Source organism: Boleophthalmus pectinirostris, unplaced genomic scaffold (assembly GCF_026225935.1).
Source record: "Boleophthalmus pectinirostris isolate CB_2022bp ecotype Guang Dong unplaced genomic scaffold, ASM2622593v1 HiC_scaffold_1, whole genome shotgun sequence".
NCBI classification, from domain to species: Eukaryota; Metazoa; Chordata; class Actinopteri; order Gobiiformes; family Gobiidae; genus Boleophthalmus; species Boleophthalmus pectinirostris.
This window is the reverse complement of record NW_026570970.1, coordinates 35,254,065-35,276,167: the sequence shown is the minus strand read 5'-3', so window position 1 is coordinate 35,276,167 and position 22,103 is coordinate 35,254,065. Positions and strand designations below refer to the sequence as shown.

The window sequence follows — 22,103 nt, the reverse complement described above, 5'->3', positions numbered from 1 at the left end:
TTTGGCCTTGCTGTTTACTTCTGCTTGACCGGGCCCATTTGTTCTTTTGAATTTCAGTTAAGAAGAGAAAACAATAAAATGAGAAAACAGTTTGTTTGACACTATAATGGAATAATGAAATAACAAACAAACAAACAAACAAAAAAACAGATTTAAACCTCTATTTCCAATACTGAATTTAAAGTTTATTTTGTCCCGTCTCTTGCTACTTATTTAGAATTTATTATTATTTAGAATTTATTTTTACCATTTATACTTTTTACTCATTTTTATTATACTGTGATGTGTGAGCTCCTGTGTCCAAATCATTTCCCTTGTCGATCAAAAAAGTTTGTCTAAATCTAAGTAGGTCTAAAGTTTATTTCAAATTTCAATATCCAACCAAAAAAAATACCATTATGATTTCAAACTGTTTGGCCATTTTGTTGTTTTTCGTTCTTAATTGAAATTCAAAAGCAAATTCAAAATCGGTACATGGACCTTAGACGCAGACGGGAACACAGAGGACTTATTTTTGACCCTCAAGAGCTTCTTATATAATATATCTGCGCTGGGTTTTCAGACGCATTTTGGTGAAATACGCGGAAACCGAGCTTTTATTTTTAGGCCCGTATCTGTCTTAAACGGCGTCTCGCTCCAGTGTAAACAGTTGTAGCTCCGGGGACCTGTTTAGTACATTCTTCACATTTTCCTGGTGTAAACTCCACCCAAAGGAGCCCTGCCCCATCTGCTCCGAGGGGCCGCACCGCGATCGGCCAGATAAACCCGCATTTGTCACCACTACTGTACGAGCAGCAGCGAATACTCCGTGTGTGTGTGGACAGATGTGATTTTTTTACGCGAGGATATTACACAAGAGACACGTGTACCTTTAAAGACATAATAGGTAACTTTTTGGGCAATAAATAGACTAAAAAGACCAGGTTTTTCGGTCTGGGGTGTTTTCAGAACTTTCAAGATCCTGTGTTGTGCAATGTTCAGAACTTTTACTTTTATGTTGTACGGCGCTGTCAGACAAAAGTGAAACTAATCTCAGAACTAAATCTGGACTAGACCAGGACTAAAACAGGACTAAGACAGGACCGCACCAAACCGGGTCTAGATTTGGACTAAACCAGGACGAGACTAGGACCAAACCAAGTTTACATTTGAACTCAAACTGGATTAAAACTAAGGCAAGAAATAGTCTGATGTGTTCAAATTGAAACCAAGTGGGACTAAATCTGGAACGAAACCAGGACTAAACCTGGACTAAACCAGGATGAGAACAGGACTAAACCAAGTCTACATCATGACTGAAGCAGGACTAAAACAGAACTAAACCAGCAGCAAACAAAGTCTACATCATGACTGAAGCAGGACTAAAACAGGAACAAAAGAGTCTATATAAGGTCTAAACCAGGACCAAACCAAGTCTACGTCAGGACTAAATCACAACTAAACCGGGACTAAACCAGGACTAGAACAAGACTAAACCAAGTCTATGTCAGGACTAAACCAGGACTAGAATGGGACCAAACCAAGTCTACACCAGGACTAAACCAGGGACTAAACCAGGACCAAATCAAGTCTACATCAGGACTAAAACAGGACCAAACCAAGTCTACACCAGGACTAAACCAGGACTAAAACAGGACCTAACCAAGTCTACATCAGGACTAAAACAGGACCAAACCAAGTCTACATCAGGACTAAACCAGGACCAAACCAAGTCTACACCAGGACTAAACCAGGACTGAAACAGGACCAAACCAAGTCTACATCAGGACTAAACCTGGACTAAACCAGGATGAGAACAGGACTAAACCAAGTCTACATCAGGACTAAACCTGGACTAAACCAGGACTAGAACAGGACCAAACCAAGTCTACATCAGGACTAAACCAGGACTAGAACAGGACCAAACTAAGTCTACATCGGGACTAAACCAGGAGCAAACCAAGTCTACAGAACCAAACTGGGCTCAAACCCGGACCAAAGAAACCAAGTGTCATTATACAATCTAAACTGTATGACAGACAAGTTCATTTATCAGAGAAAACGTGTAAAAAAAACAGCAGGAGAAATCAGGCTAAAATAGCTGTAGACCTCAAAGTTATATGAGTGGACTTTAAAAACACAGAGGAGCTCTCCTGGATCACCTTCAGATGACTCTGATAAAGAGATGATGGTTCTTACCTTGACTTCGCATTGTGTATGACAGGAAACACGGCACACTGCAAAGAAAAAAAAAAAAAAAGGTCATTAGAAATTTAAAACTTAACTCTTTGTTTAATTATGTTATAACTTTGACATTTTAAATCACAGTATTCATCTAAAACAGCTTATACTCCGCTTTATTCTGTAAACAGATCTGTGCGTTCCAAGCGTAGGAACCATCGCCGCATTTATTCTTCTAAATGTTTCCAATGTCAAGGCTGTGTTCTGTTAAACAACCACCAGAGGGAGCTGAAAGTCAGTCTGGGAATCGACAAACAAATCAATGATAAACAAACATGGAGGCGCCAACAATCCATGTGTCATTCAATCATTCGTTTTTCAATATAAAACCAAAAATAAGAAAACGAAAATACAACAGTTTTCTTCATTATTTGTCTCCAAAACCAAAATGAAAAAACAGATAATGATTCACTTTTTCAGTTTTCGATTTTGTGTTTAAATGAAAAATGGAGAAAACGGATAACAGCCGTTTCCCGTTTACGTGACTTCCGTGACTGCGATACCGAAGTTTTGCACCGCATACGGACTGAACCAGGACTGATCCAGGTCCGGGAACAGACTGGGACCAGACCAGGACTGAGACCAAGACCAGTGGTCCGTGCGGTTCCATGTCATCGTCTGCGCGCTGGTTCTGTGCGGGGAAAGTGAGAATGTTCTGTGGACTACAGGTCCAGACGGGTGCTCCGGTCGTCCGCGCTCAAGAACCGCAGCTGGTTCCGAGGTGATGCAAAGCATCCGACTGACGCTTTCACACCAACGAAAACGAACCGAACTAAGAGCTTTTGGTTCAAATTGATCAGGTACGGGACCAGACCAAGACCAGATCGGGACCAGATCGGAGGCTCAGAGCCCACAGCAGGGCCGGAGCTTGAAGCTGAGGCTCGGACCCCGCGGAGGCTCGGAGTCAAAGCTCGGAGTCCGCCCTGGTCCCGCCCTGGTCCCGCCCTGGTCCCGCTCTGCTCCTGGACCTGGATCAGTCCTGGTTCAGTCTGTACGTGGTGTAAAAGTCCGGCATCGCAGTCACGGAAGTCACGTAAACAGGAAACGGCCGTTATCCGTTTTTTCCATTCTTCATTTAAACACAAAATCGAGAACTGAAAAAACAAATCATTACCCGTTTTTTCATTTTGGTTTTGGAGACAAATAATGAAGAAAACTGTTGTTTTTCTTTTTTTTTTTTTTGGTTTTATATTGAAAAACGAATGAACGAATGACACACGGATTGCCAACAGTAGGTTTTAGATCGCATCAGTTGGAAAAGAGTCAAGAAAAAATAAGCGAGAGAAGCATTTATTTGTTTTCCAGCTGGTACTAGTCACGTTTTTGTGTTACTACGACTACTACTGCCCCCGGTGGTCAGCTCACGTACAGCTCCGATCTGAAAAGACGGAGCAAAGGACGGACAGAACAACACGGAGGACGGACAGGAGTCTCTAAGCGTATGTGTATGTGTCTAGAACGTGGTGGTGTCCGATTGGAGCTGACGCCATCGTAAACGTCGTCACAACAAAGCGACGTGTGCTGTTGGCGCATCCCATGGATATCTGCACATCACACTAGAGAGCATCTGATTATTATTATTTTTTCATTTGCATCAAAATGACGACGTGAAGCTGCCGAATCCTACGTGTATGACCGATTAAGAAAATAAAACTGGACATCGAAGTGTTTTTTGTTGTTTTTTTTAGTAGTCTATTCTGTCATTTTACAGCACAATAAAACTAAACAAAACATAAACCACCACCCCATGGATCATGACCGAAAGAGTTTAAGCTCAACTAAAAAGTACTTATAAAGCCAAACCCTGTTAAACAACCACAGAATTCCAAGAGAGAAAAGCAGCAAATGAACAGCAAGTTTGAATTTACAGTTTCACTTACAACTTACTGTACATATAAGAGACAAACTATAAATAAAACAAACAAAATTTCATGCATCATTTATTCATTCAACACTTTATACTCTTTTTTTTTTTAAGGTTTCTACAGTGTTAGACTTTTTTTTTTTTTTTATCAGCACTCAGGTTGTTCCATACAGAAGCCCATCGTCCACGATCGCACAAAACTAACCACAATGAGAATGAAAAAATTCAAGGACCTTTTTTTCCCCTTGTCTACGGTCTCACAAACCGACAACAATGACAAAGAAGGAACAAAATTCATCGCCCATGATCACATCAAAACAAAAGGCAATGTTAAAGAAAATGTTAAAGAAAATGTTAAAGAAAAAAAGCATTTAGCCTAGGGGTGTCAAACATATGGCCCGGGGACTGGATCTAACCCTCCAAGACCTTTAATCTGGCCTTTGGCTGATTTTCTACTAAAATATTTTAATAATATTTTCTATTAAAATATTGGCAATTTTCTGTGGTGCTGAGCATAGCAGCGTCTCCAGCGCCTCTGTGCATGGCTCCTCCCACCAGAGCAGCACAAATGAAGACTTGTCTCTTTCCAAACGCTCTTAAAGGACGATCGTTTTGACTGCAAAATGTTAAAAATGAGAAAAGTGGACGTCCAAGTGCAGGATTTTCCAAGAAAAACTGACTTATTCCTTTTTACTTACAAGTTTTAATGTTCAAACATTGTGTTGAAATTGCATTTTTCATCAATTAAATAGATTTCTGTAATAGATTTGTGTTTCTCTGCACAAATATTTGAACTTATTGTTATTTTTGGGGTTTATATGCCGTGAGTTTTCTGATCCGGCCCCTTTGGGATCAAAATAGGTTGGATACGGCCCCCGGACCAAAATGAGTTTGACACACCTGATCTAGCCAGTAGTCATGGTTCACTTGTGAAACCAATATATCTTGTCTTCTAGGTATTTTTGTAAGATCTGATTTTTATATTTTAAGTTACATTATGTTTTACGTTACAGTGGACGTGTACCGGTGGTGGTGAAAACGAGGGTAGATCAGAGCAACGGCGTCATGAATACAGTAGATTACTAAGACCTATTACATGGCCATTAAATAAATTGTGAAAAAATACGAACAAAATCATGCCTTTACTGACAGGATTGGCTGCAGACGTCTCCATGAAAAAGACCCAAGCTGATTATTAGAAACGACAATCACGTGCACATACACATGTTACTACACCTCCCCCTCTGAGCTGTGAGAATGGTCTGTTCCACTCCTGTACACTGTTTACAAATGTAGTCGAGTGAAAGTATAATTAAACCCTGACTCTGTACTTAAAATGCATATGGCAGCTTAGACTACTCATTTCACCAAAAGGTAGTTAACAGTATTTTATTTAAAGGGAAACGAAACACCAGATCAACTGTGCATGTGATGTATGAACAGAACTGACTTTTTTTTGGCAATGTAGGTAAACTAGGTACATTTGCAGCTTTCTCATCAAAAAAGCCCACATCTAAAGTCTGTGCTGCCTCCAGTGGCTTCTGTAATTTCAAGTACTACCTGACATCACACAGGACTGCCCTGTTACAGCCAATTTCTGATACAAACACCTGGAGGCAGGGGCGGATTTGAAGCGTGGACACCTGGTAGACCAATCACACTGCTCCTTATACCTCTGGACCCCGCCCCTCCTCTCTTCTCGCTCTCCTCTTTAGTCCTCTAGACCCCGCCCCTCCTCTCCCCTCGCTCTTCCCTTTAGTCCGCCAGTCCATGGCCCTCCTCACCCCTCACTCTCCCCTTTAGTACTCTAGACCCCTCCCCTCCTCTCCCCTCGCTCTTCCCTTTAGTCCGCCAGTCCCTGCCCCTCCTCACTCCTTGCTCTCCCCTTTAGTCCTCTAGACCCCGCCCCTCCTTATCGTTCGCCGTTCCCTTCAGTCCTCAAACGCCTGCCCCTCCTCACTCCTCACTCTCCCCTTTAGTCCTCAAAACTATGTCCCTCCTCTCCCCTCGCTTTTCCCTTTAGTCCGCCAGTCCATGCCCCTCCTCACCCCTCACTCTCCCCTTTAGTCCTCTAGACCCCGCCCCTCCTTACCGTTCGACATTCCCTTCAGTCCTCAAAGGCCTGCCCCTTCTCACCCCTCACTCTCCCCTTTAGTCCTCAAAACTCTGTCCCTCCTCTGCCCTCGCTCTTCCCTTTAGTCCTCAAAACTCTGTCCCTCCTCTCCCCTCGCTCTTCCCTTTAGTCCTCCAGTCCCCACCCCTCCTCACCCCTCACTCTCCCCTTTAGTCCTCCAGACCCCACCCTTCCTGTCCCCTTTAGTCCTCCAAACCCCACCCCTCTCCCCTTTTCAAGGTCACTCTTCCCTTTAATCCTCCAGACCTCGCCTCTCCTCCCCCCTTTAGTCCTCCAGGCCCTGCCCCTCTTCCCCCGTCACTCTCCCCTTTAGTCCCCCAGACCCCACTCCTCCTTTCCCCTTTCATCCTCCAGACCCCGCCCCTCCTCCTCCCACTCACTCTCCCCTTTAGTCTTCCAGACCCTCCCCTCCTCCTCCCATCTTGCCTACATTTTAGCCTCCAGACGCCCCTCTCCTTCCCCCTCACTCTCCCCTTTAGTCCCCCAGACCCCGCCCCTCCTCCCCCCTTTAGTCCTCCAGACCCCGCCCCTCTTCCCCATCACTCTCCCCTTTAGTCCTAGAAAAGTCCTTCCTTGTGCGTAAACCGTCTCTGCGTTTTGGATGGAGTTTTCCGTGTCGGAGACGTAGGCAGTGGGATTCCGTTTTAGAACTCAGAACTTTTTTTTCCACAAACTACAATTTAACTGACGTAAAAGTATTTTTACTAACGTTGAACTCCAGAGTGTGATGTGTGTCTAAAGGGTTAAAGCTCGGAGTGAGTTTGACGTGTTGATTACAGACTGTGGCAAAAACACAGAGGACCTCCACCCAGTAACACACAGGACCACTACACACGGATAAATATAGATACTACTACTACTACTACTACTACTACACCTACTACTGCCTCTGCTACTGCTACTACTACTACACCTACTACACCTACTACTACACCTACTACTGCCTCTGCTACTGTTACTACTGCTGATACTGCTTCATTAGACTACTGGTACTACTACAACTACTGCAACTGCCTCTACTAATACTACTGCTAGCACTACTACTGCTACTACTACTGCTACTGCTACTACTACTACCACTACTACGATTGCTACTACTACTACTATTACTACTATGATTGCTACCACTACTACTACTACTGCTACTTCTATTGCTACTACTGCTACTAGTACTGCTCCTACTACTACTACTACTACTACTAATACTACTACTACTGCTACCAGTACTACTACCACTACTACTATTACTGCTACTACTAGTACTAGTGGTACTGCTATGACTACTACCACTACTACAAATCTACTGCTACTACTACTATTAGTGCCACTGCTGCTACGACTACTACTGTTAGTACTAGTACTACTGCTACTGCTACCACTACTTCTACTGCTACTGCTACCACTACTAGTACTACTACTACTACTTCTACTACTACTACTACTACTACTACTACTGCTACTACTACTACTGCTACTACTACTACTACTACTACTACTACTACTACTACTACTACTACTACTACTACTGCTACTACTACTACTACTACTACTACTGCTACTACTACTACTACTACTACTACTGCTACTACTACTACTACTACTGCTACTACTACTACTACTACTACTACTACTACTACTGCTACTGCTACTACTACTACTACTACTACTACTACTACTACTACTGCTACTACTGCTACTACTGCTACTGCTACTACTGCTACTACTGCTACTACTACTACTACTACTACTACTGCTACTACTACTACTACTACTACTACTACTACTGCTACTGCTACTACTGCTACTGCTACTACTACTACTACTACTACTAGCTACTACTACTACTACTACTGCTACTACTACTACTACTACTACTACTGCTACTACTCTACTACTACTGCTACTACTACTACTACTACTACTACTACTGCTACTACTACTACTACTACTACTACTGCTACTGCTACTGCTACTACTACTACTACTACTACTACTACTCTACTACTACTACTACTACTACTACTACTACTACTACTACTGCTACTACTACTACTGCTACTACTACTACTACTACTACTACTACTACTACTGCTACTACTACTACTACTACTACTGCTACTACTACTACTACTGCTACTACTACTACTACTACTACTGCTACTACTGCTACTACTACTACTACTGCTACTGCTACTACTACTACTACTACTACTACTACTACTACTACTACTACTACTACTGCTACTACTACTACTACTACTGCTACTACTGCTACTACTACTACTACTGCTACTGCTACTACTACTACTACTACTACTACTACTACTACTACTACTACTACTACTGCTACTACTACTACTACTACTACTACTGCTGCTACTACTACTACTACTACTACTACTACTACTACTACTACTACTACTGCTACTACTACTACTGCTACTACTACTACTACTACTACTACTACTACTACTACTACTACTACTACTACTGCTACTGCTACTGCTACCTCTACCACTACTTCTACTACTCTCCACAGATCTGACCTGGTGCCTGTCCATACATTATAGCATTATATTCTATTACCACAGAGACAAGGTGCCTGACGCTCCACTAGAAAAGTGACATAGTGCAGCTTTAATTCCCACAGTTGTGTTCATGTGTTGTCTGTGGTGTGTTTGTCATGAGCAGGAGTCTCGGTCACATATTCTCACCGCTGCTGTTTGATATAATTCAGTGTAATAATAACAAACAGGAGGTCCAGTCCAGGGCGCGAGGCGACTGCCACAGGAACACACAGACACTTCCAAAACAGGAGAGACGAGAGCGCCTTACCATGTTAGGAAGTCACCAGGAATCCAACCCACAACCTCCTAACTCAGACAGGACAACCACTCTGCCACAACAGGGACAGAGCAAGGACCACTCTCTGTCACACCAACAACACAAACACACACATATACACACATACATACATGCACACACACACACACACACATGCAAATGCACATGCACACACATGCACGCACACACACACGCCCACACATACAAACGCACATACCTGCAGACACATACATACACATGCACACGCACACATACATGCACATACACACGCACATACATACACATGCACACACATACATACAGACACGGACATAAATGCACGCACACACATACGTATGCACATACATACACACGCACATACATACACACGCACATGCATGCACACGCACATACATACATACAGACACGAACATAAATGCTCGCACGCATGCACACACACACATACATATGCACTTACATAGACACGCACATACATGCACACAAACGTACATACACACGCACATATATACACACGCACATACATGCACATGCACATACATAAAATACATACATACATACAGACACGAACATAAATGCACGCATGCACACACATACATATGCACATACATACACACGCACATACATGCACACGTACATACATACATACACACACACACATATATACACATGCACATACATGCACACGCACATACATACATACACATGCACAAACATGCACACGCACAAACATGCCCATGTACATACATACATGCACATGCACATATATACACACGCACATATATACACACACACACATATATACACACGCACATACATGCACACGTACATACATACATACACACACACATATATACACATGCACATACATGCACATACATATATACACACGCACATACATGCACACGCTCATACATACATACACACACACATACATGCACACGCACATACATACATACACACACATACATGCACACGCACATACATACATACACACAAACATACACACGTACATACATACATACACATGCACATATATACACACGCACATATATACACACGCACATATATACACACGCACATACATGCACATGCTCATACATACATACACACATACATGCACACGTACATACATACTGTACATACACACGCACATACATGCACACACTCATACATCCATGCACACGTACATATATGCACACGCACATACATGCACATACATGCACACGTACATACATACACACATACATGCACACACGCACGCTCACACATACACATGCACACACACGCATACACTTTATTTAAAGAGGAATATTTTACTTCTGTGGGTATTAACTGTTAATGTGTAACATTTTTAGATCGCCATGTTACTGTTTTTAAAATGCTGTATTCCCCTCTCCCTTTGCTAAGTCACACACAGTCAGAGTTCATCCTACTAACTCCTCATTTACACCGACTCTGTCACGTGCCCAGTCTGAGACCTGGATTCACAAAGAAGAACAGCGACCATAGGAGTAGAGGAGGAGCGGGCAGAGGAGTGGAGGATGAGCGGAAGAGAGGCCAGAGGAGTGCAGGATATGTAGAGGACAAGAGGATTGGAGGAGAGGAGCTCATACTTGGCTGAGGCGTGTCTCTGTATTTCTGAGTCTTCTATAGCACAGGTATACTACGTACACACTCCAAAAACACCCACGTTTCCCTGCAGTGTGTGTCAGGTGTGTCATTGTGTCAGGTTTGTGAAGGTGTAGTGTATCATTTTCTGTCATGTTTTCTGTATGTTTGACATGACGTAGGCTTGTGTGCAGAGCATNCCTGGTTTAGTCCTGGTTGGTAACCTGGTTTTAGTTTGTTTTCCGGCAATGAGTAGAATTAACAAAAAAAAAAAAAAAAAAAAAAAGGGATATAGCCCAAAATGTGAAAACAGGAACATTACCACCGTGTAATCCATTTCTTTCAACAAAGTAACTGTAATCCAATGACCACTCATGAAACTGTAACTGTAACTGAATACAGTTACTCATCATTTGTACTCTGATGAGTAACTCTGGTACATGTAATCTGTTACTCCCCAACACTGGTCATACGGTAAAACAGGATGGCAAAAAGTCGGGGGACAAATATTAGTTTTGTAATTGGGAGGCGTTTCTTTGCTTTCACACTTGTGTAAAGTTTGATTTTCGACACATGGTTTGTTCAAAGCTGGATGGTTCTGTGAAGTGAATCAGATCTTGAATGAACATCAGTTTGCTTTTAGAACACACAGGTCCACAACAATGGCAGCTGTTCAAATGGTGGAAAATGTTTCACAATCTGATCACTGACCATTCCAAATCTCCATCCTGATTTCATTCTATTCAAAGCACAGCCCTGATAAGAAGACCCTTTACTTTGTCCCACTAAAATGAATAAAGCGTTAGAGCATTGATTTGGCATTTCTTCTTGTAACTTTCACCATTCTGCTGGGAGAACAACACATTCACCTTGCATATAGACCAGGTTCTTAGGAGATCTCTGGAAATCCAGTTCAGATCCTGGTCCAGATCCTGCCTCTGCCACATGACCCACACAGGGAGAACTAGAGTAGGACTACTAGGATTTTTGGATTCATATTCATCCAGGATTTGTCATTTTGTGGGAAACTGAGCGACGTTTGTTTGATGGAAGATTCTTTTTCCAGATCAGGACCAGGAAATGTGACTTGAATGTGAACAGAGCCAGTGCAAGAAACTAGAGCTCTGCTGCTCCTAGTGCTGAACAGGGACAATTACAACCAACACATCCAAACCACTTGATTTCTAGAGGGGGTTTTCAGGTGGAGTTTGCATGCTCTGCCTGTGTCTGCTCGTTTTTCCATCAATCTAAATCATGCACAATATAGACTGAATCCTCCAGGATCCTGGGTCAGCTCTGGTCCACTGGTCCAGACACGTTTTTGTGCATTATTTCATGTTTTGTCCTTCCACTTAAACAAACTGTAAATGAGATGTTAGTAAAGTGACTCTTACTTGAGCATCTTCATGAATCATTACTTTAAAATTTATTTGAAGTAATATTATTCACAGAGTTGTTGGCCACTCTACCTGCCTCTGCTGATTATGTTTTTTGAGAGCTACGAATATATTTAGATTTAAATACCAAGAAGTACTTCTTCATTTCATGGTTGACGAAGGCATTTAATGTTTCAGGTGTTACCTTCATTAAGAAAAAAATATGAAAACAAAACAAAAAAAAAAAAAAAAAAAAGCATCTTTATTTTCGAGATGTTTGGGGATAACTCCTGGTCAAAGGTTTGGGCACAAAGGAGATATTACAGTGTTGCAACACACTAATGCAACATCATAGTGAGAAAAAGGAGCGAAAGAATCACATGTGACTCTCAGACTGTCCAACTGGTTATTTCAGATGCTGAATAAACAAAACTAAACAAATTCAAACCAGAAGTAAACAGGACTAAACCAGTTTAAAACTCAACTGGTCTAGACTGAGACTAAACCACACGTTCTCATAGAAAGAGCCTTGATGAAGGTTGTGTTTGTTGATACATTAACTGTGTCACATTAAAACATGTGTGTGTCTTTAAGAGCTGCCACTTCCTCCTCACATCTACACAGAGCTGTGGGTGTGGCTCCTCCCACACCTCTCACTCCACTCTGAAGTTTCATTTGTGTCAAAGTCCAAGTGTTTGTGATCCAGGAGAGATGGCGCAGAAAACACTCGACCAAGAAGCCTTTTCCTGCTCCGTGTGTTTGGATCTACTGAAGGATCCTGTGACTATTCCCTGTGGACACAGCTACTGCAGGAACTGTGTCCAACAGCACTGGGACCAAGAGGACGACAAGCAGCTCTACAGCTGTCCTGAATGTCGCCTCAGCTTCAGCCCCAGGCCTGTCCTGGTTAAAAACATCATGTTAGCAGGTTTAGTAGAGCAGATGAAGAAGACAGCGCCCCCTGCTGCTCGCTGCTATGCCGGACCTCAGGATGTGTCCTGTGATGTGTGCACTGGGAGGAAGCTGAGAGCTGTCCAGTCCTGTCTGCAGTGTGTGGCCTCTTACTGTGAGCGCCACCTACAGCCTCATCATGAAGCTGCAGCGTTTAAGAAACACCAGCTGGTGGAGCCGTCTCACACGCTCCAGGAAAACATCTGCTCTGAACAACCACAAGTGATGGATCTATTCTGCCGCAGTGACCAGCAGACTGCTCTGCTCCTTCTGCTCTGTGGACCAACATAAGGGTCATGACATAGTGAGCCTCTGCCTCAGAGAGGGCTCAGAGGCAGGCAGAGCTGCCGGCCAGGAGGGCCCTGCTGCTCCAGAACCTCCAGCACAAAGAGACAGACCTGAAGAGGCTCCAACAGGAGGCCCAGGACATCAGACGCTCTGCCCAGACAGCAGTGCAGCGCAGCGGGGACAGCTTCACACAGATGGCCCTTCTCCTGGACAAAAGACGCTCTGAAGTGGAGCAGCAGATCCGCTCCCAGGAGCAGACCCAACTGAGCCGAGTCCAAGAGCTCCAGGACCAACTGCAGCAGGACGTGAGGGGCTGAAGAGGAGCCTCTCTGAGCTGGACACACTGGCCCTCACCCAGGATCATAACCAGTTTATACAGGTCTACACTTCACTGTCCCCACACACACAGAGCACAGAGACACACACCATTCACACAGGGGACCGGAGCTACTTTGAGGAAGTGACCAGAGCTGTGTCCAAGCTCAGAGACACACTCCAGCTCACTCTGAGTCCAGTCCAGGTTTTACTGGCACCAGCTGAACCCAGCTCCAGAGACGACTTCTTACAATATTCTACAGAAATCACTCTGGACCCAAACACAGTTCACACCAGACTGTCTCTGTCTGATGGAAACAGAAGAGTAACATTTATGAGTGAACAACAGAGTTATCCAGATCATCCAGACAGATTCAGTGGTGGTATCAGGTCCTGAGCAGAGAGAGTCTGACGGGTCGCTGTTACTGGGAGGTGGAGTGGAGCGTGAGTGTGTGCTCGTATAGCAGTTTCATACAGAGATATTCAGAGGAAAGGAGGCTCTGATGAAAGTGAATTTGGATACAATGATAAATCCTGGGCCTTGGAGTGTGAATCTAACAGTTATTCATTTTGGTTTAACAAAGTCAAGTCCCAGGTCTCAGGTCCAGTCGGGTCCAGAATCGGGGTTTACCTGGACCACAGTGCAGGGGTTTTGGCGTTTTACAGCGTCTCTGAAAGAACCATGAGCCTCCTCCACAGAGTCCAGACCAGGTTCACTCAGCCTCTCTACGCTGGTGTCTGGTTTAGTAGGGGCTTGTTTGTTTCTGTTGGAGACACTGCACATTTCCTTAAACTCAAATAGGAGCTTTGTTCTTCACAGTTTAAGATCAAATGTGTGTGTTTTTTTTTAAAAACTAATTCGATAAAGTTTAAATCTTTTTGTCAGGGTTGTCTCTAAAATCCTTGTTTCGACTCCAACTGATTGTAAAACTAGTATCAAAACGAGATAAAACATTAGAACAATGAATAAAATCCTGAGTAACTTTGTAATGGTCTTGGTTTGTATCAGAAGTAGAATCATTGTAAAGACATGATGAAAATGACATGTTACTGTTCATATTATTAGAAAACTAAACTCTTCACATTTGTATTATTATATTATTCTCTATATATTTTACATCAGACACTGTTTTAACTTGATTAGAACTTTTATTTCCAATGTTGTTGCTCATGTAAGTGTGTGTAAATGTCATGTCAGACTGGAGCAGTGATGGTGTGTGTGCTCTGTGTTTCTGTGTGTACATGGAACTGTGTTTTGTGTCGACTTGAATCAGAATTGTAAAAGTTGCTCAGGGCCACAGAATGAGGAACACTGGTTATATAATGATGAAGACAAACAGCACCATCTTTACACTGGAACTTTTCAATCACAAATACATTCTGAAATCAATCTGTTTCATGTGTTTTTTTCTGTCTCAAAATCTAGAATTTATTATGAAAATAGTGAGATTAGAAAATAAGAAAATGTTTGTTTTAGTAAAGTCCAAGGACAAAAGCAGTGGAATAAGAATGTCACAGATTAAAATCGGCCTGTTATAGATTAGAGATGATGTTGTATTTTGCTGCATATTTTCAAATCACAATATTGATCTAATATGAATGAATAAAAGAAACAAATCCTCTGACTTGTGTGTTAGAAAACTGTGGTGTCCAATGGGAGCTGACGTCGCTGTAAACGTCATCACAACAAAGCGGCACGAGCTGTGGCTCCTCCTATGGAGAGCTGCACATTCACACTAGAACAGAGCTTTTTTTAACATTTGTACCAAAATAATAACACAATGCTGCTGAATCCTACATGTATGATGGATTATGAAACTAAACTTGTAGAAGGAAGTGTGTATGTGACAGGGGCGTGTGTCGGTGGAGGTGAAAACAGGGCTAGATCAGAGCGATGACGTCTTGAACACAGGAGAATAAAGACGACTCAAACATGGAAGAATCACTGTAAACTAGGGCCGGGCACGTTAACAAGTGAATTTTGTGTTAACTAATTAAGTCATTAACACCGACAATTATTTTAACGCTGTTAATGCAGTTTTTATTATTTATTTATTTATTTGTAAACGTCTGTTTCTCATTGGCTTTTATTTTGAAAAAGTCCATCACGAGTGTTTCTTTAAGTTTGACGTCTTTTCTTTACACGTCTTTTTCTGACCACGTGAGATGCAACGTGCGCTCTGAGCTGAGCTTGTTTCTTTAGTGCTGCAGGGGGAGTCACTGATTTACCCAGATACCACTGGAAGAAAAAATGTTATATTTGTCATTATATTAACCCTTTGTTTCCCAAGAAATATCAGTCCAAGTTTATAACAATGATCTAGAAATGATTCATAGTAGTAGTGTTTATTACTCACTGCATAAACAATATTTAAAAATATATTAACAGTACAAAAGTCCATTTCATATTTTTTCTTGAGCCTTCACTGAACACCTTGAAGACTCTGGGGGTTCCCCTGTGAAAGAAATGCTGTTTGCACAACAAATGTTTGGCTCTTTCATTTACATTTCCAATAAAACTGCACTATTCTCTACTTTTTAATTCATTCATTGGTTTTGCATATAACATGCGATTAATTGCGATTATTTTTTTATTTTTATTTTTGCCCAGCCCTACTGTAAACACAACTTCAGAGGGTCAAAGAGAAGGAAACTACTAGAACATGGTTCAAAGGTCAGAAAAGAGGATTGTGCAGAATAGGTGTGATTTAAGAAAAAACAGACATATTTAAAGGTGCACTATGTCACTTTTGTGGTGGGGAGTCTTCCACCTGCTTGTTTCTATGGAGATAATATTATTATGTTGGAATGTTCCACATGTTAAAAGCAGCACAAGGTCTCAGTGCACAACACTGTTACAATAGTGACACCTAGTGGACAGATCCATTTGTGCAGCAGCAGATCTGACTCCAAAATGAACTCAAGCATCACTCTGGAATATCCACAGTTCCAATGGATTTATCATCATGTCAGGATTTGAACTTCTTTATATTTACTCTATGTTATAATGTCTGGAGTTTTAGAATGTCATGTATTTCTGAATAGTTTCATCATTTTATTGTCAATTCTCTGATAACAAAGTTTTCATTCCAACTAAATAAATAAAACCAAAGACATGTATTGTAGATGTGTTACTGTAAATAAACAGATTGTACAGTTGTGGTGTGACTTGTGAGGTGAGGCCTGGTTCAGTGAGTTTGACAAACACCCATCAGCTCTATTGAATCATCATAATGCTTTAGTCTGATACAGTGTGGTGCTTTTCCAGACGCTGGGGCTGTGATTCTAACTGGAGACATTACTCTGTCTGAACTTTCTTTTTGCTACTTATTTAGAAGTTATTATTACCATTTATATATTTTTTCTTTGTTATTATATTATATTGTGATGTGTGAGCGACTGTGTCCAAATCATTTCCCTTGTGGATGAGTTTAAGTCTTGTTTAGTTGGAATTACAACAGGTGAGCTGTAAACACACAAACTTACAGTCTCTCTCACCTTTTAGTTGAAAATCAAACTCCTGAACAGAACCATGAACACTCAGACTGATCACAGGCTCCTCAAAATGTGCTCTTAAATCCATTTCAGATTTTTTCTTTCAGTTTTCAGAACTTCTTAAAACTAGTTTGACACCATTTGCAAATGTGTGTAATGATAACAGCTCAACATTCCACCATAGAAATACATGTAAAACACCACCAACATGACATCACTGCAATGTTACTTTCAACAAGAAAACACCATCAAAATAGTATCCGACTGTCAAATGCAGTTGATTTGTTTATCTGCCCCTGCAGGTTTGTAAGGTCTAGTTCAGGGGGTCCAAACTATCTCTGCCAGGCCAAATGTGGCCCTCAGAGCAATTTATTTTTTTGGCTCTCAGGCTTTCTACTGAACTGACACAAATACAGATACTTTTTCCTGCAAGTACTGCATTTCCACCACTGTAACCTAAATAACACCACAGAGTGTTGAACAGACATAAAATGATCACTGCAAGACTCACAAACAACAGTGGTTCTGTTAAAATGCTCCCAGAGGCAAAGACGAGGCAGATCTGCAAAATCTAAATCTAAGTTTGAGCGACCTCCAGTGGCCTCTGCAATTTCTTTTTTTTTTTTTTTTATAAATTTTTATGAAATCATTTTGATGCAAGCCACATATAGTTATGAAACAGCAGTAAAAATACAATAAAAGTAACATGACAAAAGTTACAGTGCAGATGCAGATACACATCATCCTCATTTGGGCCTGGTCAAGCAGAAGTAAACAACAAGGCCAAAAATTCAAGTTAATGCATCTGATATAAAAATGTATTGAACAGATACATATGTACTCTAGTTTATGAAACTGTTGACCTTTTTTCTGTACCATTTTTGGTTCTAAAGTTCCATATGTTTTAAACAGACCATGTATGAAACATGGAACAAAAATTATTTCCCAAATTTCAAAGACCTGCAAAATCATGTCAATAAATGGATGTATTTCATCATATCTTGTGTTATTCCATCTTTGAACTGTTGATGAAGGTACATGATTTAAAAAAAAAAAAAGTATTTAAAATGATAAAAATTTGCTTGGAAGGACTGACATATTTTATAGAAATAGTTTCCTTTCATTTTGAAGTAATATTAAAGTATTCAGAAGAAAAAAGTTGACAAATTATATAAAATCCTGCACCTTCTACTTGCTTGTACAATTTTCCCTCCGTTACTTTTCCCTCCGTTACCATGACCTTTCTTAATAAAAAATCTCATGAGTCAAAAAGTAAGAGGTTTTTCAACCTAATCTTGTACCATATGGTAGAAAACTATATGAAGCAAATATTCAAACCAGTTTGTTAAGGATATGGAAGTGAGAACCAAGAGTTATCACTGTTTGGATTTATTGCCCAAAAAGTGTTGCATATTTCATTCCCTCTGTTACCAACATGAGTTTTTAAATTTTTTGTCAACAACTTGAAAGAATATCACAGGTTTAACTTGACCCTGTTGGAGTGTAACTCTTTCCTACATTCTGATACTTTACTTATTTCAATAGTTCCTCTAGTTTCTGAATAAGAACATTTGAATGTCAAAAATCTGCCCCTGTTTCCCTCCGTTACTGCTTGACCGGACCCATTTACTATTCATAATATTGCCCATAAACTCACACACACACATACACACAGAAAAAAAAAATCCTATAAAAGATAGTCATCCATTTGAAATACAAACTTGGATTGAAGACCATTTGTACTATGTGACATCACACAGGACTGTCCTGGTTACAAACAGCTGGCTGCAGGGCGGAGTTTGACATGTGTGGAAGAATAACACAAACTTAAAGACGGTATTGGTCATAAAAAATACTGTAGGTGAGTCTTTGCCGTGCGTCAAATGTCCCGGAGTGTGACGGTCTTTAATCTAAAGTCAGTTACATTCAAGTTATTACTGTTATTCCTGTTTTTGGTGCTGAATGATTCCACCACTTTCTTAAACTATTGTGAAAAAAAAAAAAAATTCCACATTTGTCAGTTTAAGTGACGGAGAAGACGTTGACGTATGAACCGTATGCGATGGTGTGCAGCGTTCACTGACCTCTGCAGATGAGGCCGTCCTGGAGGATGCTCTGTTTGCACACGTTGCAGACTTTGGACTTCTTGAAACTCTTCTGTCGGAATGTGTGTGAATGCAGCACCTCCAGCTCCTCAGGCTAAAACACAAACACAGAAACAGCATTAGAATATTTTGAATTTTTCAGACTATATGTTGCACTTTTTTCATGGTTTGGGTGTTTCTGGTGTGATTTATATATTAAAATGTTGACAGTGAAGTGGTGAGAGGTTCTAGTCTTGTGTGTGAGTATCTGCTGCTCCTGTTCCTCCTGCACCACTGTCACTTCACTCTACTGCACATGTCTCCTGCAGAAAGAGCCTCTGTTCTGTCTGTATCATGTCAGTCGATCGCACCATTACTTCTGCACCACTGAACAATTTAACATTTAAACAAACTTATAAAGACGACTGAGAAAACTGAACACAAATGAACCCAAAAAGAAAATCAGATTTTGCAGATTACAAACTGCAAGTCGTGAAATCTGCAGCTGAAAATGGAAATCGAGCAGCAGAAAGAAAGTTTGGAGTGAGCGAGAAACTTGTGACAGCGGGAGGATGCACCATGAAACTTTCCTGAAGTCACTGGATGGATGGACAAAGTCTGGACTTCAGTGACACTGAAACCATCCTGTCGGGATTCAGAAAGACCCGAATAATTCTAACTGGAACTGATGCTGAGTCTGACGACAGCGACACAGAAGAGGAAGCGACGCTCTGTTTACCTCCGAAGTGACACCAAGGATGAAGAATTGAATGGATTTAGTGATTTGGAGTGAGATGGAGAGTTTGTTAAACTTGTTCTGTTCTGTTGTTTATGTTATAGTTTATCTGAAGAACTGTTCATATGTGACGTTAACAGTCTGTTGTTCTCTCTTCTATTGTTATTACTACAACTTGATTTTACACAGGAAATATCGGTTTCTGGTCTCTGATTTTATAAAATAAATTTCCCCCCAAAAGTGCGACTTATAGTCCGGAGCAACTTATATATGTTTTTTTTCTTCTTCATTACAAATTTTTTGGCTGTTGCGACTTACACTCTGCAGTAGGGATGGGCATTCGATTCAATTTTTCGATTCGATTGTCCGGAGAATTAACAATCGATTTTCGATTAATCATTAACATTTTTATATTAAAATGATCATCATTATTATTACTATCTGCACTACTAATCTGCATAAATAAATTCAACTTTACAGCATATAAACCATAACCACTCTAGAGCCACATCAGCCTGTTTGACATTAGAATGTGTTTAATTCAGTTTTGCACAAGTCTCACAGAAACGAAACGTAAAACTGCATGGCTCATTTGCATAAACTAAGCAAAGAAAAAAACAGCTCTTGTGTGCTGATGCAGTTCAACTTGTGTCGGACTAAAGGAGACGACTCAGTGGAATATAGATGTTCTTTCTGTGACAGAGGGATGTTGATGCTGATGGTGAGGCCGCAACTCCAGTGTCTGCGCTGTCAGACACAGCCTCGTCTCCTTATGCTACACTAGGGTGACCATATTTCCATTTGTCAAAACCAGGACACCGTACGGGGGGTGGGAGGTGGGGCCTCGTCAACGGCATTGAGCTACTCTCACCTGGCAAAGCTTTTTAATATTTTTCTGTGTCTTGGTGCTTTGAGGTCCCTGGCACCTGTACTGGACACCAACACATATGTACCTGCTTTGTACACTGTGCACACGGCCTACTTGTCCCAAATGTAACGGAAAGCGGGGAATTTCTTGTCCAAGTCATCGTTAAATGTGCATTTTTCACTTCGGCATGTTGCAGGCTGAGTGACTGACCGACTTTCAACAGGAAATGTCGGTTCCTGGTCTCTGATTTTATAAAATAAAACTTGTTGTCTGATGCAACTTATATATGTTTTTTTCTTCTTCATTATGCATTTTTTGGCTGTTGCAACTTACACTCCGAAGTAGGGATGGGCATTTGGTAAAATTTTCTTAATCAATCGTCGGGAGAATTAACGATCTTCAAGAAATATCGGCTCCTGGTTTCTGATGTTATAAAATAAATTTCCCCCCAAAACTGCGACTTATAGTCCGTAGCAACTTATATATGTTTTTTTCTTCTTCATTTCACATTTTTTGGCTGGTGCGACTTATACTCCAGATCAACTTCTAGTCCGAAAAATACAGTAGATTTACAGAAGGGATGTCAACATTATTCGGTTGTTCTACAGATCGGTGCCATGTGTTAACCATTAGTCTGCTCTGGACCGGCCTGAGTGAACATATGGCGGCCATATTGGAGAGGAATTCAATCTGTGAAATCTATACAATCTTCAGCTCAAGGGCAAGTACAGTCCACAGAACATCACCAAGACACTGCAAAAACACTTATAGAATTTGACAGATTTTTACTTAAAGAATATATGACAAATTAGACTACCTAGTATTCCTCCAAAACATATAATTGTAATTCAGAATTTAAAAAAATAAAAAATTAAAAAAGTACACATTTTCTCACAGCTTGGATGTTTTTGGGGTTTAAAATTTGACTTCCTGGTTGGAAATCCTGACATCACACTAGGGAATTTTGTCACTGTTACCTAGCAACCATGTACACTGGGCCAAAACTCCTTTAATGTACACAGAAATATTTTTTGGCAAATAAAAGCATAAGAAAATGCCTTTGTTGAAATAATGTTGAGAGAAGCAGAAAAAAATGTGTTTCTTGTGTGTAAATTGTGCTGAACTTTTAGGTAGAATTCTCTCTTCTCTTTTCAGCATATTTTTTTCAACAACAACACAACACAAATTGCTCCTTGATGGGTATAAAACTATGACACACATCTCACCAATATATGTCAAAATTTGAAAATCAATACATGTCCTATAAACTTTATGGTAAGGCACTCAACATCTTTACATCTTCTTCTTCATTTTACATCT

General features: G+C 40.9%; 1 protein-coding gene and 1 pseudogene across 1 annotated transcript in view; one reads left to right on the top strand and one right to left on the bottom strand.

The window, feature by feature from the left end:
- Positions 1–22,103, bottom strand: part of LOC110168344 (tensin-1-like) — a 349,684-nt gene that overhangs the window by 254,433 nt on the left and 73,148 nt on the right. The window contains exons 2-3 of the mRNA XM_055153272.1: positions 19,180–19,294; positions 2,179–2,216 (exon numbers count right to left, since the gene is read on the bottom strand). Of these exons, the coding sequence (XP_055009247.1) occupies positions 2,179–2,216; positions 19,180–19,294 (153 nt within the window). The remainder of the gene's footprint in view (positions 1–2,178; positions 2,217–19,179; positions 19,295–22,103) is intronic.
- Positions 12,690–14,994, top strand: LOC110166435 (tripartite motif-containing protein 16-like; annotated as a pseudogene).